Source organism: Thermobia domestica, chromosome 10 (genome assembly GCF_964235325.1).
Source record: "Thermobia domestica chromosome 10, izTheDome1.hap1.1, whole genome shotgun sequence".
Lineage (NCBI taxonomy): Eukaryota > Metazoa > Arthropoda > Insecta > Zygentoma > Lepismatidae > Thermobia > Thermobia domestica.
The window spans coordinates 110456295-110473200 of record NC_137463.1 but is presented as its reverse complement, the minus strand read 5'-3'; the positions used below and the strand labels follow the sequence as shown (position 1 = coordinate 110473200).

General features: G+C 36.0%; 1 protein-coding gene across 4 annotated transcripts in view; it reads left to right on the top strand.

The window, feature by feature from the left end:
* Positions 1-16906, top strand: part of LOC145662650 (uncharacterized) — a 293979-nt gene that overhangs the window by 62332 nt on the left and 214741 nt on the right. Inside the window, exon 1 of one of the 4 annotated variants that reach the window (XM_081728435.1) lies at positions 11657-12584. The exons of the other annotated variants lie outside the window; for them this stretch is intronic. Within the exon in view, the coding sequence (XP_081584561.1) occupies positions 12017-12584 (568 nt within the window). The 5' untranslated portion in view covers positions 11657-12016. Of the gene's footprint in view, positions 1-11656; positions 12585-16906 lie in introns of those variants that run through there. 4 annotated transcript variants of the gene reach the window in all.

Sequence of the window (16906 nt, the reverse complement as noted above, 5' to 3'; positions counted from 1 at the left end):
TCCTTCGGTACTGAAACAGAACTAAAACACTACTCACTGTGTGAGGAATTACTTTTACATTCGTCCAGATCGCGGTGCAGTTTTACTATACGATCCATATATTATAAAATGTACGGAAAAATTGGAGGTGTTTAATTTGCCCAGTTTATGTCGAGAACAGAACGCAACAAAGCCCTGTGTGGCGTCTAACCCGTTCCTCCTTCTCCTCCTCCTCCTACTACTAGATCCATGCAGTAAAGCTGCACGCACATCGCTACATATGACGTATTCAAATCGTTGACAACAATAATCTTCAACGAACTTAAAAAAAGTTCGTTACTGAATTCTCTATGTCTGTGTGTCTACCTGTTATTTGAGACTTTTTTTTTCAATTTTAAACCCTGCATTCGATAGATCATCAAAAACTATCTGAGAAAGTGATTAAATTTTTCTCGTAAGTCGTACCGTTCCCGAGATATTGGCCAAAAAATGGCCGATTTCCAAAGATTTAAGGAGCCATATCTCGGGAACCGTAAGTCATAGATCATATTGGTGTTGATCAATACCTAAGAATGGCGAACATCTTGGTATCAAATAGTAATTGGTGGCCACTTGTTTGGCCGGCCGTTGGCCATTGGCCACCAATTAATATCGGTATAAAAGGTTTATGATCCTCTTAGATATTGATTAGCACCAATATCATCTCTCTATGGCTTACCGTTCCCATGATATTGGCCATTAAATAGTTCCGATTTTGGGAGATTTAAGGAGCAATATTTCGGGAACGGTAAGTAACAGAGAGACCATACTGGTGTTCATCAACATCTAAGAGGATGGTGAACATTTTGATACCACTAGTAACCGGTGGCCATTGGTCAACTTGCTATTGGCCAACTGGCCACCATTCCCCAAAAGTTGGCTAAATAATTTCGAATTTCGGGATATTTAAGGAACCATATCTCGGAAACCGCAAGTCATTAGAGAGATTATACTTCGGGAACAGTAGCTTAGCCAGGATGTGTTTGGGGGGCGCAAGTGCTGTTATAGGTACTACCATGAGCAAAATAAATGACGCGTCTCTTTATTTTGAAGTTTTTTGAAAATATCTCCGTTTTCTTTATATGTTCGAAATTTCGGAAGGTTTCCCCAACAGGACAGGTTAATAACAAACCCGTTTTTAATATTTGTGTTAGATATTAGCTTAAAATAAAGAAATTAGAAGCAAAAAACATTAAATCGACAGAAATCTCGAGAATTACCAACTCTGCTAAAGTGGGAAATTTTCAAGAACACGAGGGAATTCTGCAATTCAACACGAAGCAGCGACATCTATGTCATTGAGAGAAATGTGGATTAAATCTACAAACTAAACTTTTAACGAATATTTCTAGTATGTCTTATTATATGCATTATCTGCAAACTCCAAATATATGAATATATGCTAAGTATTAACATAAAGATAGAGCAAATAGTGGAAATTATCTATGGAAAAGGACGAATTGGTAGGACGATCGTAATGAAATATCGTCTTTACCGGAAGAGGCTCAGTTCACGTAAAAAAACAAATAGCTCAGTTAGTTAAAGCAACGAGTCTGTATGTTGAAGGTAGCGGGTTCGATCCCGTGGAAGTGCCGTTATCATTTTTATCACTACACTACGGTTATTTTTTTTATTTTTTTATTTGGGAAAGAATCAAATTGTAACGTATGTGTAAAACTCATGACGATACCAAAAAAAGAAAAAATGCTGTTGTCGCACTTGCATTAGCGTCCCTAATTTTGTTTGCAAACAGTTTCGTAATTATTTCCCCTGTGCTCACTGCTCACCATATGCTCGCTGGCGCATAACGAATGTTTTCCAGTAAATGTTAATTCTAATTTGGAGAATTTTATATAGTTTCACAATATTTCTCACTAGATAGTCTTCTATCTAAGTGTTTGGATATTTTGATAACAGATTTCCCTATTAAATGTTTAATTTTCCCTAGATGTTTAATTAGGGAAAAGTTTTACAATGTATTTGTATTGAATTGAAATTGTTTTGAATTTACTACATAAGGTAAGTAGACCGAAGGAGGAGAACTCAAGTAATTGATATTCTACGTAAAAGCAACCTATTGTAGAATAATGATGCTTCTTACCTTCAGCACATAATCTTTACGTTAGAGAGTCAGACAGAGAAAAATCTTGGTTTTTCCTCCTCTATGACCACCCATCTTAAACCTCTACATATCATTGTTCGTCTCACAAAATTTCGGTGCTCCAAAAGCATTCAAATAATAATAATAATAATAATAATAATAATAATAATAATAATAATCCTGAATATGCCATCCTTACATAATGTAGGATATCTTAGATTCCTAGTTTAAATCTTAAATATCTTAGTTTAAAATGCTTTCTTTAGTACTTATTTGAGCAACCATGTAGGAGGGGGTACGACTTTTTATTTTGCCCCTCTCATTTCAGTAGCCTTCCAACAGAAAGTAATTTTTGATAAGCAGGACAGACAAAATGAATAAGAAATATATTTACAGCATCCTTTCCCCTTTCATGATTGGAATATCACGTAATATTTTTTATTCTACGAAAGATGGCCCTGTGCGGTTAGGGGCAGGTAACTAAAAAAATACCTAATATATAGCGCCCCTTGATTGTAATATTACCGCTTCTTTATTTGTACGAGGGAGCCCCTACACAATCAAGGGTGACAAAAAGAATAGGAAGAGTGTCTATTGATTCCAGTGGTGGATCCAGCACGAACTCCTGGGGGAGGGGAGGGGAGGGGAAGTGAAACATTGTTTGGTGATGTGAAGCTGTCACAAATTACCACTTAACTAAACTAAACAATAGTGGGGGGAACTGGAACCCAGTCAGTTTAAATTGATGTAAAAGTTTAATTTTTGGATTCATATTAAAGTTTTGGTTTCAAATGAGAATTTCAGTCCAAGTGGTCAATGATCAAATCTCGTGGGGCTCTTCAGTGTAGGCTAATACGGCCCCCTTATGAGAAAGGCAAAAATATTAACATGTTTATAACTTTCGAATTTTTCGTCTATTTTAAAGAAATATTTTGCTTCGTATTAAAGTGTTGGTTCCAAATGACAAACTCAGTCCGAGTGGACAATGATCAAATCTCCGGGGGGTCTTCAGTATAATGGGCTACGGCTCCCTTATGGGAAAAGGCAAAAATATGAAAATGCTTATAACTTCCGAATTTTCCGTCTATTTTAAAGAAATTATTGGCTTCATATTAAAGTTTTGGCTTCAAATGACAATTTCAGTCCGTGTGGACAATGATCAAATCTCGGAGGGCTCTTCGGTGTAGGGGTTTCGGTTTCTTTATGGGACAAGATTCATGTAGTTGATATTGCAAAATTGTTTTGTATATATAAGTGGAAACTTGCACCATTTGGTTAATTTTACCTCTTATGTTTTGCAGATTCATATTCCAAGCAATAGTTACTTCGCAGAGCTAAAAGAAGGCACTTACTAGTTTCATTAAAATGAAATGTCTTTTATGAGAGGAGCAGACGAACGAACAGGCACCCAAACGTTGGTTGAGTCGTACGGTTGAAACTCGTTAAGCTCGCTTCAATTATTATTATTATTATTATTATTATTATTATTATTATTATTATTATTATTATTATTATTATTATTATTATTATTATTAATAATAAAGCATTGCAGGGACCTTTGGTGCAGGGGGTCCGTGGCTCGATTCCACTTCGTGCCAAGTGAAATTTGAGGTGGACAAATACCGTGTGCATGGGTATGTGTTTTCTTGAGATTTTCCATTTTCCTCCCACTTTCTTCATTTCACTATTTCATTCATCATCATTCTCCCTTAGCGTAGGTGCATAATTGTCCAACGTTAAACTAGATATTGCAATTTCAATAATAATAATAATAATAATAATAATAATAATAATTAATTCAACTGAAAGGACTGTAATTTATGTGGACAGCAATTATCATAAATATGCAACCATTATAAAAACAATGCTTTGAATAGAAAGATAATCCTTCCCAAGTGTTAACGAATGCGCACGAGATAAGACATGTCTCGAGAAAGAGACAAGACGCGCTTTGTGACATCCAAGATAATACGAGGCAAATGTTTTGGACACGAGATAGCTTGTAAAATGTCTCGTCTTGTCTGGAATGTCTCGAAAACAGAAGTCTAAGTTTTAAAATTATTTTTCAAGATCTATTCTCTCAGAAGTAGTTCTCTGCCTTAAAATTAATAACGACATTTGTGATTTAAAAAAAGATAAACAATGCCTAAAGTTAATAGTTAACTTTTCGAAAAGAAGCTTCATTATGGGTGAACCTGAAAGATGTCCACAAACTTCGGGAGGTGATTCGTGACATCAAAGGAAGACAAATGGTCCTCTTGCAGTTTTCGAATTCAGCTTCGTTGTCGAGATACAGGGTTGCCAACTGGTCGTGTTTGAGAAACTCACTGGGAATAAATTCAAGTCCAAGAATAAACTACTACTCATATATTTTTCAGGTCAATTGACTTATACCATGTTGTAAGGTCAAATATTTATTTATGAAGTGTGTACAAAATTCGCCAGGGTCTTTTCTGAGAAAATCGTCGAGAAAAAGTCACCTCCAAGAATAAACTACCCCTCGTAAATTTTTCTAAGAGAATATCTGATACTGCAATATAGGGTTGTTAATTAAATATTGATTAATGAAAAATAAACAAAATTGTTAAAACCATTTTTGAGAAAATAGCGTTCTTCGATTTTCGGCTGTTTGTAAACCACACTTATTTTAGGTGGTAGGAAAAAATGGAAAAGCTCCTGTAAGAATACTAAGTAAACCCTAAGTTTAAAATTTGGTGTAGATAAGTTGAACGGTATGGCCTCTAGGCGAGTGCATATAAAAGTGTGCCGAACGGACGGACCGGAAGGACGGGTGTCGAAAAGTCACATTTTCGGTATGTAGACGCCATGAAACATGTAAATCCGTTGGAATCTGAATTTGATATTATTTTCACAATCACTATATTTTCTTCTCTCTTTTGTTGCTCGAAAAAGAAAAGCCTGAGTTTACCACAAAAAGCTAGGGAGTTTCTCAAAAAATATTCAATTACAGGCCACCGCACTAAACTTTTTCAATTCAATTTCTTAACTGTGTTAGGCCGCAGTTGTTACTGAAGTGTGTATTTGGATAATACGAATAAAATTATCGTATTATTCAAATACATCGAATGTCAGATTATCGAATAAAAAACTTCGATTGAAGAAAATCCATACTACAAAACTAACTCACACTTTGAGCACATTTTCATTAGACATATAATAGACCAATTAATGCAATCATTGTTTATGAAATATGAAAAAAATCAAATGAGTCACTTTGGGAAAGTCGTTCAAAAAGAACACGTCAGGAGTAACCTACCTCTTGTGAATTGTTTCGAACAATGAGTTAAGATATACTTTTGGTTATTAATGAAATATTTATTTGCGAAATTTGAACAAAATCGCCTGTCGTTCGAGAAAATTGTCGGGGAAAAAACCTTGACCCCAAAAATAAACTATCCGTTGTAATTGTTTTTCATAGAAATGACTTATACTAAAATATAGGGTTATTAATGAAATACTTATTTATGAATTATCAATAAAATTGTCCGAGTAATTTTTGAGAAAATCGTGAGGGAAAAATAACTCCCCGAAGAAACTATCTCTTGAGGATTCTTTCAGGTTAAGCGAGTTATTCCATATTACTAGGTTTTTAATGAAATATTTATTTCTGAGTACGAACAAAATTGCTTGACTCATTTTTGAGAAAACCGTGGAGGAAAAACACCCCCAAGAGTAAACTACCCCTCGCATATTTTTTCAGGACAAACGAGTTTTGCCATATTGTTCGGTTATTAACGAAATATTTATTTTTGAAATATGAATAAACTCTTTTGAGTCGTTTTTGAGAAAATTGCCCAGACAACACTCCACCAAGAATAAACTACCCCTCGAATTTTTTTAGGACAAACGAGTTATGCCATATTGATAAGTTATTAATGAAATCTTTATTTATGAAATATGAACGAAAACATTTGAGTCCATTTTGAGAAAATCACTGAGAAAAAACTCACCCCTTAGTATAAACTACCCCTTGTAGATTTTTCTCAGATAAATGCCTTATACCACAAAATAGGGTTGCTAATTAAATATTGATTTATAAAAAAAGAAAGAAAACAAGATCGTTAGAGCCAGTTATGAGAAAATATCTTTTTTTATTTTCATCGTACAGGAAACTACCCTTGTTTTGGGAGTAGGAGGGAAATAAAAAAAACTATAGGAAATACTATGAAAATCTTAAACTAAAATTTGGTGCAGATAAGTTGAACATACCGTAAATTTTTCAACTAATTTACGGTATGTTCAAGTATGGCTTCTAGGCGAGGTATGGCTTCAGGTATGGCTTCTAGGCGAGTGCACAGAAAAGTGTAGCGAACGGACGGACGAACTGATGGACATGTATCGAAAAATAACTTTTTCGGTGTTAGGGGCTATAATACATGTAAATTCGTTGAAATCTCAAATTTGATTTTTTTTTTCGAACACCATACTTTCTTCTCTCATTTGTCACTTCAAAGTAAAAGGAACTCAGAACTACAGATAAAAGACACCTACTTTTACACATAGACATTTATTGATTTAAAACTGTTTTAGTTTGTGTCATTTCACTTCCAATTGAAAGGTTTTACAATGATTAACGGCATACCAAAGACGAGAGGGAAGTTTTCAGGAAGTAAATGCATTCAGAAGTCTAAACTGCATTACAGCCTGTTTTTATTTCTGCAATTGTTAACAGCTGTAATTTCGTCCAAACGCTACATGAAATAATTTTTGGTTGACGTCATTGTATTACTATTTTAGTATTGTTCTCTTCAGACTTGGTTGAAGTTTTGTCTTAACGGTTATACATTTTTTCTTTCTTATTTCATCGTTACACATAAGAACAAAATGTTATGGTGAGTGGATAGATTCGAACCTACGAACATTGAGTTTATATTCTTCCAACACTTTACCAATGGACCAAGCTTTGTCTTCACGTTAACGCCCGGTTACAGGGTTTACTACGATTTAAATAAAATGGCTGGCTGTTAGAATTCCCTGCTCACATATTTCGATAAATAATTTTCATTGCTTCGAAGATACCTAGAGCAATGTTTAGATACACATTTTAGGAGAGTGAATTTTGGTGTATATAATAATTTCATGCCAGGTAAAAGCTAGATAAGTTTTGATAAAATGTTTCATATGTAGTTCTCAATAATAAGCTTGCTGTTCGGAGTGAAGTTCCAAGGTTCAGCATTGCCTAGCAGTTTTTGCTATTAATATCCCTTCTAACAATATTGGCAGTGGACAAAAGTTAGCCCGTGTTGAAGCTTTTTGCTCCTAATTTAGTTATTTTACTTATTTAAGGAATATATTGAAAATTGTCAGCAGGCACGTATGCAGTAATTTATTTCGGGAGAAGTCCGACTTCAATATTAGGATAAATTATAATAAAATTTAAAAGATAATCCTTAAATTTAGGCTAAATTTACAGAGAAGTTGGGATTTCAGAGGGGAGTCCGGACCACCTGGACCCACCCCTAAATGCGTCCTTGTTTGTCAGTAACGTTTCCTCATTTTGAAACCCTCAAAAACTTCGGATATATAAAGGAAAACGAGTTATTTTCGATAAAATATCACTTCAGAAGACACGACAGTTTTATTGCACATGGTGGTATCCCAAGTTCACAAGGGCAAGAATTCATTAATTTTGATTCTCTGTCATTGTGCTCTATCGAAAGGTTAGGTTTGTAACATATTACTCCTACGAACAAGCATGACTGGCAGATAGGAATACTGAACACAACTCCAGAGAAATGCATGCTGAACTTTGGTGATTATAGCTAGGTGTTTATAGCTACGCTTTGGTGATTTGCCCTCAAGGTCAATTGAGTGGTAATTCAGTTCCGTCTCTGTTCTTAAGCCCTGTTCGTATTATCTCGAACAGTTTTGATAATGAAAAGCATGCCTCTTAATATAACAGACTTCTTTCGCGTAAGAAATCGAAACTCAGTTGGTCAGAGCAACTAGTCTCTAAGAATTAGGTTGTTAGTTAAAAGCCCAGTACGAGTAAGGGTTTTTATTACTATTGTTTTTATCTTTTTTATGTGAGGAAAAATCAAATTGTGACATCGCGATATCAAATGTATTTGATTAGGTAGCTTTGTCTTAGCTAAACTTTAAACATCAGTAACCGTCGAAATTATTTCACCAACTGATCACTTACTGAACATTTCAAACACGTCAAACCAGTGGCATAACATGAAGGTTAACCTCTCCTCCGCAGTCCTTAGTTATGCGTCCGTACTTTCAAGGGCGGACTAAGGGCCGGGCGACTGCCCGGGGCGCCAGAGAAAGAGGGGCACCAAAACGAGCCTCAAAAAGTAAATTTTATAATGTGCTTTCTACTGACGTTTTTGGTTTATATTCTTGTAAAGTAGTGGCAATTATATGATCTTTTTCCATTTCACTATGGAAGAAGAGAGTTTCATAGTACTAAGGGGGCTGTATCGAAAAATTGAGAGATGGCATGTAGAATAAAGAGTGCCGGGAATTAAGTATTGTTTGTTTGTTTGCTTGAGTTTAGCGTTCCACGGTTATGCCTTAATGGGCAAGGGAGATGTGGATACTAGATATAGTGGAATCCGAACCACTTTTATCGTTCAACAGTAATCCACCGGGAATTGGACCCGGTACCACAGAAGGCAGGCGTGCTAGCCACTAGACCAGGGGGGGTGGAGTTGGTATTGTTTATAGCGGGCCATATTCTTTGTGAACTTTTCCTAGGTAATGGATTTCTTTTTGAAAATGGGTTTAAAACAGGGGCGTCATTTAGGGAGGGCAGGGAGGGGCATTTGCCCCCCGTGAGTTTGAGATGTATATAGATTTTATCATTAGAATAGTGGTAAATCAGTGAAAAACGCGAAATTTTACTTATATCAAGAGGTCTTGCCCCGCCCCAAGCAAAATCTGAAATGACGCTCCTGGTTTAAACTATTAAAAACACTATGATAAAATGTAAAATATAGGCTACTACTAGGGGAAGGGCGCCAAAAAGTCACTTTGCCCGTGTGAAAATTTGGCCTGCTCCGCCCCTGCGTACTTTCTGTATATTTTTTGGCCTTGCAGCTTGTGCGGTCCCCACGCCACATTGTTGCGGGGGCGCTATTTACGCCTACCCTTCGAACGTAATTCAATAACTGTTTAAGAAATTCTACCATCAGCGTGAAAACGGGAATATATTTTTCTAATAGTCTCATAGAACTTTCACTCAGAATGCCAGATGCAATTTTTCAGAGTGGGCTCTGGCTAAGTAGAAGGAAGATCTGTTTCCTAAGTAAGTTCCTTTCAGAAAGTTTGCTATTTCTTTAACAGTGATGTAAATAAATATACTTATCGTTATTAGCTCGACACCAAACCATCCTGGACAAATCCCTCGAGAACAATGATCGGCAAAAGTTATTCTGCATAATTTTATAAGCGACTCAAGGGTGAAACACTTGTTAACCAAAGCAATGTTGTGTATATACTGCCTTGTTTCTGACAAAATATAAAGTCTTTTGTAATCTTTAGACACTTTTCCTATTCTTTTTGTCACCCTTGGTTGTGTAAGGAAGCCTCGAACAAATAAAGAAGAGGTAATATTACAGATAAGGGGCGCTATAAATATATTAGGTATTTCTTTTGTTACCTAACCATAACGGCCTAGGGTCGTCTTCAGTAGAATAAAAAATGCTACGTGATATTACATTCACGAAGGAGGAAAGGATGCTCTAAATATATTTCTTATTCATTTTGTCTGCCCTGCTTCTCAGAAATTATATACCTTCTGTTGGAGGGTGCTGAAAAGAGAGGAGGGGAAATAAAACGTCGTGCCCCCTCATACATTTTAAATTTTGTGACGTGGTTGCTCAAATTATTACTAAAGAAAGCACTTTAAACTAAGATGTGTAAAGTTACAACATTATGTAAGGGTGGCATATTCATTAATAATAATAATAATAATAATAATAATAATAATAATAATAATAATAAATATGAATGTCTTTGGAGAGCCGAAATTATGTGAGACGAACAATGATATGTAGAGGTTTAAGATGGGTGGTCATAGAGGAGGAAAAACCAGGATTTTTCTCTCTCTGACTCTCTAACGTTAAGATTATGTGCTGAAGGTAAGAAGCATCATCATTCTACAATAGGTTGCTTTTACGTAGAATATCTATTACTTGAGCTCCCCTCCTTCGGGCAACTTTGCTTATGTAGTAAATTCAAAACAATTTCAATTTAAGACAAATATTTATAGAGAAAATTAAACATTTAATAGGGAAATCTGTTATCAAAATATCCAAACACGTAGATAGAAGACTATGTAGTGAGAAACATTGTGAAACTATAAAATTCTCCAAATTAGAATTAACATTTACTGGAAAACATTCGTTATGCATCAGTGAGCACAGGGGAAATAATTACGAATCTGTTTGCAAACAAAAATTAGAGACACTAATGCAAATGCGACGATATTTTCTCTTATTTTTTTTTTTTTTTGGTATCGTCATGAGTTTTACACATATGTTACAATTTGATTCTTTCCCAAATAAAAAATAAATAAAATAACCTTAGTGATAAAAATGACAACAGTACTTCCACGGGATTCGAACCGTCTACCTTCGGTATACAAACTCGTTGTTTTACCTAACTGAGCTATTTGCTCTCTTACGTAAGCTGAACCTGTTCTACAGTAAAGACGATTTTTCATTACGATTGGGCTAACAATTCGTCTTTTTCCATAGGTAATTTCCACTATTTGCACTATCTATACGTTAATACTTAGCATAGATTCATATATTTGGAGTTCGCTGATAATGCATATAATAAGACATACTAGAAATATTTCGTTAAAATTTTCGTTTGTAGATCTAATCCACGCTTCTCTCAATGACATAGATATCGCTGCTTCGTGTTGAACTGCAGAATTCCCTCGCGTTCTTGAAAATTTCCCACTTTAGCAGAGTTGGTAATTCTCGAGATTTCTGTCGATTTAATGTTTTTTGCTTCTAATTTCTTTATTTTAAGCTAATATCTAACACAAATATTAAAAACGGGTTTGTTATTAACCTGTCCTGCTGGGGAAACCTTCCGAAATTTCGAACATATAAAGAAAACGGAGATATTTTCAAAAAACTTCAAAATAAAGAGACGCGTCATTTATTTTGCTCATGGTAGTACATATAGAAAAATTACAAACAAAAAATATATAAACATAAAAATATATAAAAAAATACAAACATCAAATTACCAAAGTACATTGTCGGGCCGCTTTGGGGGGGCCTGGCCCCTCTGGCCCCCTTCCCTACGCTACTGTTCGGGAATTGTTGGGAGAAACAGATGATGATGATTTACATGTAGGGAACAAACACTGTTATCGTTCCCGCTCCACTCTCCATTCTTTTTAAGTTCGTTCTGGCAATGCTTTTGGAGCATTCTAAACTGGTTTTATTTGAATCCTTTTCTACAAACTTATCGCATGTGCCGTGCGCATGGGGTTTTATCATCGATATTGTACGAGGAAATGTAATCGAGCTGGCAACTGTGTGTGTCTCCGGATGTTGAAACTTGTGGGCCTTGTGTGTGTTTGTAATTTCCTATATTTTATCAAGATCTCCGTTAGTAAGAGGTATAAAAGATTTGTACGTGCACGAAATATAATTACAGTGTTTATGAGGAAGATTATGTGCATGGCTAATTGATTCGTGACAACTGTTCAGATTTTTAGTGCAACCAATTATTCGGTAATCCGTGTACAGAGGTACTCCGAGTGGTTCCAGGTGACGTCGCCAGGTGGCCAGACTACTATTTGTATACGCGGTGCAGACTGTCAAGCTTTGTTTACATTCAGCGGGGAAATTGATTTTTGCTTATTTCGAAGTGATATTGACACGTAATTAATAAGTAGTAAAAATGTTTGTGATGCCTGTACCAGCATCTACGCGACGATCGCGAAATGACTTACCAGCTGGCATAAAAAAAGAAATATGCATTTTTAAATTAGAAAACCCACATGTGACTTTGGAGCAAGTTGCAAGATACGTTTTTGATAAATATGGACAAAAAATTGGTAAAAGTACGGTTTTTGATATTCTTAGAACTAAAGACACGTGGCTTAATATTGGTTCAGAAATTGGATTTATGAAGCGCTTCAAGTCTGCAAAATGCACAGAGTTAGAGGAGGCTCTTTACAAGAGGTACATTGAACTTATTAACCTAGAACCAAATGTTATGGTTACGAAAGAAATAATGCTAGCAGAAGCTCAACGGCTTGGGCAGGAAATGGGTGTTCCATCTGATTTTCCATATTCTGAAAGATGGTTCACTTCGTTCAGGAAAAAGTATAGAGTGTCACTGGGAAAATCGGTTGCAGATAAATCTTTCTGGATTTGCAATACCGGTAATTCAGAAATAAATTACGATAATATAGCCCAACAAAGTTCAGAAATTGATGTGGATATCAATCCAAATGAATTTTGTGGTAAGTAGCTATCGGCTCTATGCGTGTTTGTGACCAATAATGTGTACTAGTATTTTCGTTAGAGCCTTCAAAGTGAACAGAGTTCAGATTTCAATAGGGGATCCCACTAAAATTGAGTTTGTATATCCTCAGTGCAGGTTAACTTTAGGTCATAAATTTTCTGATTGTGCAGTTTTACTATAGGGATCCACAGATTGTAAAATGCACCCGTTCCCACTCCTACTACTACTTATACTATGGATTCGTATAGCAAAACTGCACGATTCCTCAATAGTCACTGTATTCCTGGCTTAAGTTTAGAGTTGCCCCTCCAGTCTGAAGTTGCCCTTGGACTTTGTAACATACAAAAAGCAGTGCTTAAAGTATTAAAAATTGTTACATTTCACTTAACTTCAGTAATCCGTGTGTTTCACAAAAATTTAAAAGGTTTTCTTCATTATTTTTGCGCATCCGTTATACCTGTTCGCCATATTTTACAACTACCATGCTGCTGAAACCTTCCGCATCCGGCAAATAGTACTAACTTCCACATATCTTTTCTCGTATTAAACATAACTCTCCTGTCGAACTTACATTCCTAAACATCAAATAAAAACTTCAAATTATCATTTCTTACCTCATTTCTCCTGTAAATTTTCCTGATTTCTATAAAAGCGGAGGGGTAACTCTAAACTTAACCCGTATTCCTTGGCAACATTAACGAAAACCGCCTAGAAGATTTGGGTGAAGATTTAGAATAGGATTCCGTACGTGTCTTCATATTTAGGCTACTTTCGTTTCAGTTAAATTTACTCTTAGAGCGTTTCTATCTCAACTGTGCCCCTGCTGGCGCTACTGTTGATGTTATTTCCCGTACTTCCCTCGAAAGAGGAGGGATAAGTTGCTGCCACCGACATCTCCCAATTGTTAGATGTGGAAGCAGGGTTGGCAAAAACCATGTTTTTAAAAAAAAAAAAAAAAAAAGACCCGGTTTTTGGGTTTAAACCGTTTTTTTTTTTTTTTTGGTTTAAATAATTTGCTCTATGTATTTATATCACATATGGACACAAATAAGTTTGTTTCGCCTTTATTATGCAACAACCGGATTATGTTGGAAGGGGTCACGTAAGCTTAAAGCGGAATCCAAACCGCTTCTCGGCTTACATCCGAGAGAAATTGTCCTCCATTTGAACTCGAAACAGGGACTAATTGGCCACAAATGTGATACGTCTGTCGACTCACTCACGAAGAACTCATGTTCAAAATACGTTGTACAGATTTTACATACTTGTTGATATAATTGTCAAGTCATTTCAAAAAGAAAGAAAAGAAAAGATAAACAGTTGCACAATTGAAACCATTACAAATAATTATATATGGACGATTTCAATATACTGTAATAGTCCAAGTTTGTTCACGAGGACTTCTATTAGTCCAGGTTAAAGAAATATACGACGACTTAATCTGCATATCAGTAAGAAAAGTGAATGAAGATACGAATTATTTGAGTCCACTTTGGCTCTGACCCATTTATACGTAGATACCAAAGATACTTCTGATTTCAATAAATGCCTCTCGTGGGGTTTGTACTACCCCTCCCTCCCCAAAAGAGTTCGGTATTTCGATGTATTTTATCAATAGTGTACATTATTGAAACGAAACAATATTTAGAGTTTTTCTTTGATTGCAATTGTATAACAATAATAACAAAGTATTTAAAAAAAATCACAGAAAAAACATTCACAAACTGATAAAAAAAAAGCAAAAGTTGATTTTGTAGTATAATCTCTTTCAGTAATGAATGGGGAATTTAGGTCTGAATATGATATGAATAATATACAGGAGTGAAACGTAATGACCCACAAATGTGTGTTCATCAAGATTTTACGAACCTTTTTCGGTTTTTGGTTTAAACCAGGCTTTTTTTTTAAACCAGCTGATTTAAACCATGGTTTAAACCAGTCAACCCTGTGCGGAAGCATTGCCACGATGAATTATTTCACGGGCTTTGCTGTAGTTTGTCTTATTAGCCGCTCTAAATAGCCTATGATCTGCACTCGTCAAGATCAAGCGACTGAATGACAAATTGGCAACACAGCTGAGGTAATTCACTTCTTTTTCCTAAGCAAAGGGAGGGTTTCCTCCGTCAGAGGATGGCGGGGTTGGGCCGAAGTATAGTTCGCATAGTTTCCGTGAGCACAGGTAGAATAGACAAGCTCTAGTACCTTTATTGGCCTTTCCTTGAGCAGACGATTCTACCAAACGATTACAGATTTCTTACATTTTTAGGTTGGGTTAGAGCTTGAAAAATACTGGTAATATTTCTTACCTTCAAAACGATTATACTGCTTACCAAATTTTGACTGATTTCTTACCTTTTCAGGTTAGGTTAGGGCTTTAAGGTTGGTTCTTCCAAATTCATTTCAATATGCTGTGTACTTATAGAAATTCCTTATATTCTAATTCTCATTTCTTCACGAAAAATGTTTCATATCGTATTTTACCTATAAATTTTCTACTTGGTAGAACCATCTGCTCGAGTAAACCTTCTTAAACATTAATTTCTTGTGGGTCCAGTTGTATTCTTCGGTGCACATTCATTTCAGGAGGGCTTATGCAATATGGGTCATTTTGTACAGTCCGCAGCAAAAAACCTGCAATATGAGCATTGTGAAACGACGAAGTCTTTTGCTCCAAAATAAGGGTGCAGGGGAGGACGCCGAGGTTCCCCTTGCGTGATTCGTGCTCCTTAGACGTTATGTTGATTCCCTGGGCTGTTAGACGTAGTTTCACAATAAAATTACATGCTCATGTTGCAGGTTGTTTACTGCGGACCGTACGTATGGCATAATAATTGAAGTGGAAAAAAACATTAACCAGCTCTTGCTACCTGACCACTAAAAGCTGAATGCTATCTACACCACTCAGGGCAAGGGTGCAGCAGGGATCCCGCACGGAAGTGCGTCCGTTGATAGCACTCATCGACGGTGGCTGTACGCGTAAACAAGGGTAGTAGACTCTTCATTTACGATAAAATTAACATGCCTTAGGTCTCTCAATTTGCGTTTTCACTTAAAAATTACAAGAAGAAAACTTACCTCGTAGTACTTTGTAGACGTACCGGTACCACTCTTGTACACAATATCTATTACTTCTACCATTACTAAGAATTCCAACATCAGCACAATAAATAATCTTCCGGTACTTGTACTTACTTCTGCGACACTTCGGTGATTCCGCTTCATTACTTAGCACACCAGGTTCACCTTTGGAGACTGTGTATAATGCATTACTTATTGAGAGGTGACTGCCTTAATTACTTTATTCTTTTAGTCTCAATTCAACCGTAACTACACGTCCCATAGATAAGGTTGCACATATTTTTACTACCTAAATGCTCATCTATCAGCATCATATTTCATACTCATCCTGTAAGTTTTAAATATGTATTCTCTATATTAAAATGTTCTTAAAATCTGTTCTTCGCCTTTTACACCAATTGCGTACACCTATATCCAACCATATGTCATTAGTTACATCTATACCAACTTAGCATAAAAGAAAATCGGAAAACCATATCAACAATCTTGTGCTAGGTTGTTACAGTCCAGCTTTTCATGTATTCCGATTTACAGGAGGGTGAAGCTGCATGAGTCAAGCAGGGTACGTTCGTTGGAATCAAGTACGCTAATGACAGGTATGGGCGTGAACAAGAAACTGCGAGAAACATGCACTAACCTATGCTGTATGGTCACTGCAACCTTACATTGTATAATATGAGCCATATTTTTGCATGCTATTTCCGTATTCTTTCTTTAAGTTTGGTTTCCGCTGCAAGCAAATGTTCAGATCCTGCATAGTAGTTTATAATACTAGCATTAATTAACCGCTTGCTTGGGATAAATTAAGAGAAGGTAGTAATATGTTCCGTTAGTCAGTCACATTATACTATTACTAAAGTGCTCTTTGATATCGGTCATTTTCGATGATTTTATATTTCCCCCTTCCCTTCTCATATTGCAAGGTGCAGCATCGAAAGTGTCATTGTTCATCTCAGCGACACCGAAAACTATGAATACGACACTGATATTGGTCATTTTGATCATTTTGATATATTCCCCCTCCCCAAGTCGCAGGGCTGAATTTGGATTTAAACGGAATTCATCTCAGCGCCCTGGAAATCTATAATTCGGCACCAATATCGGTCATTTTCTATCATTTTTATATAACTACCCTTCCCCCTCTTCCAAGCTTCAGGACTGAATTTGGATTTGAACAGCATCGGAAGTGTCACCCCGACCCCAAAAACTATAGATTCGACTAATATTGGTCATTTTCAATCT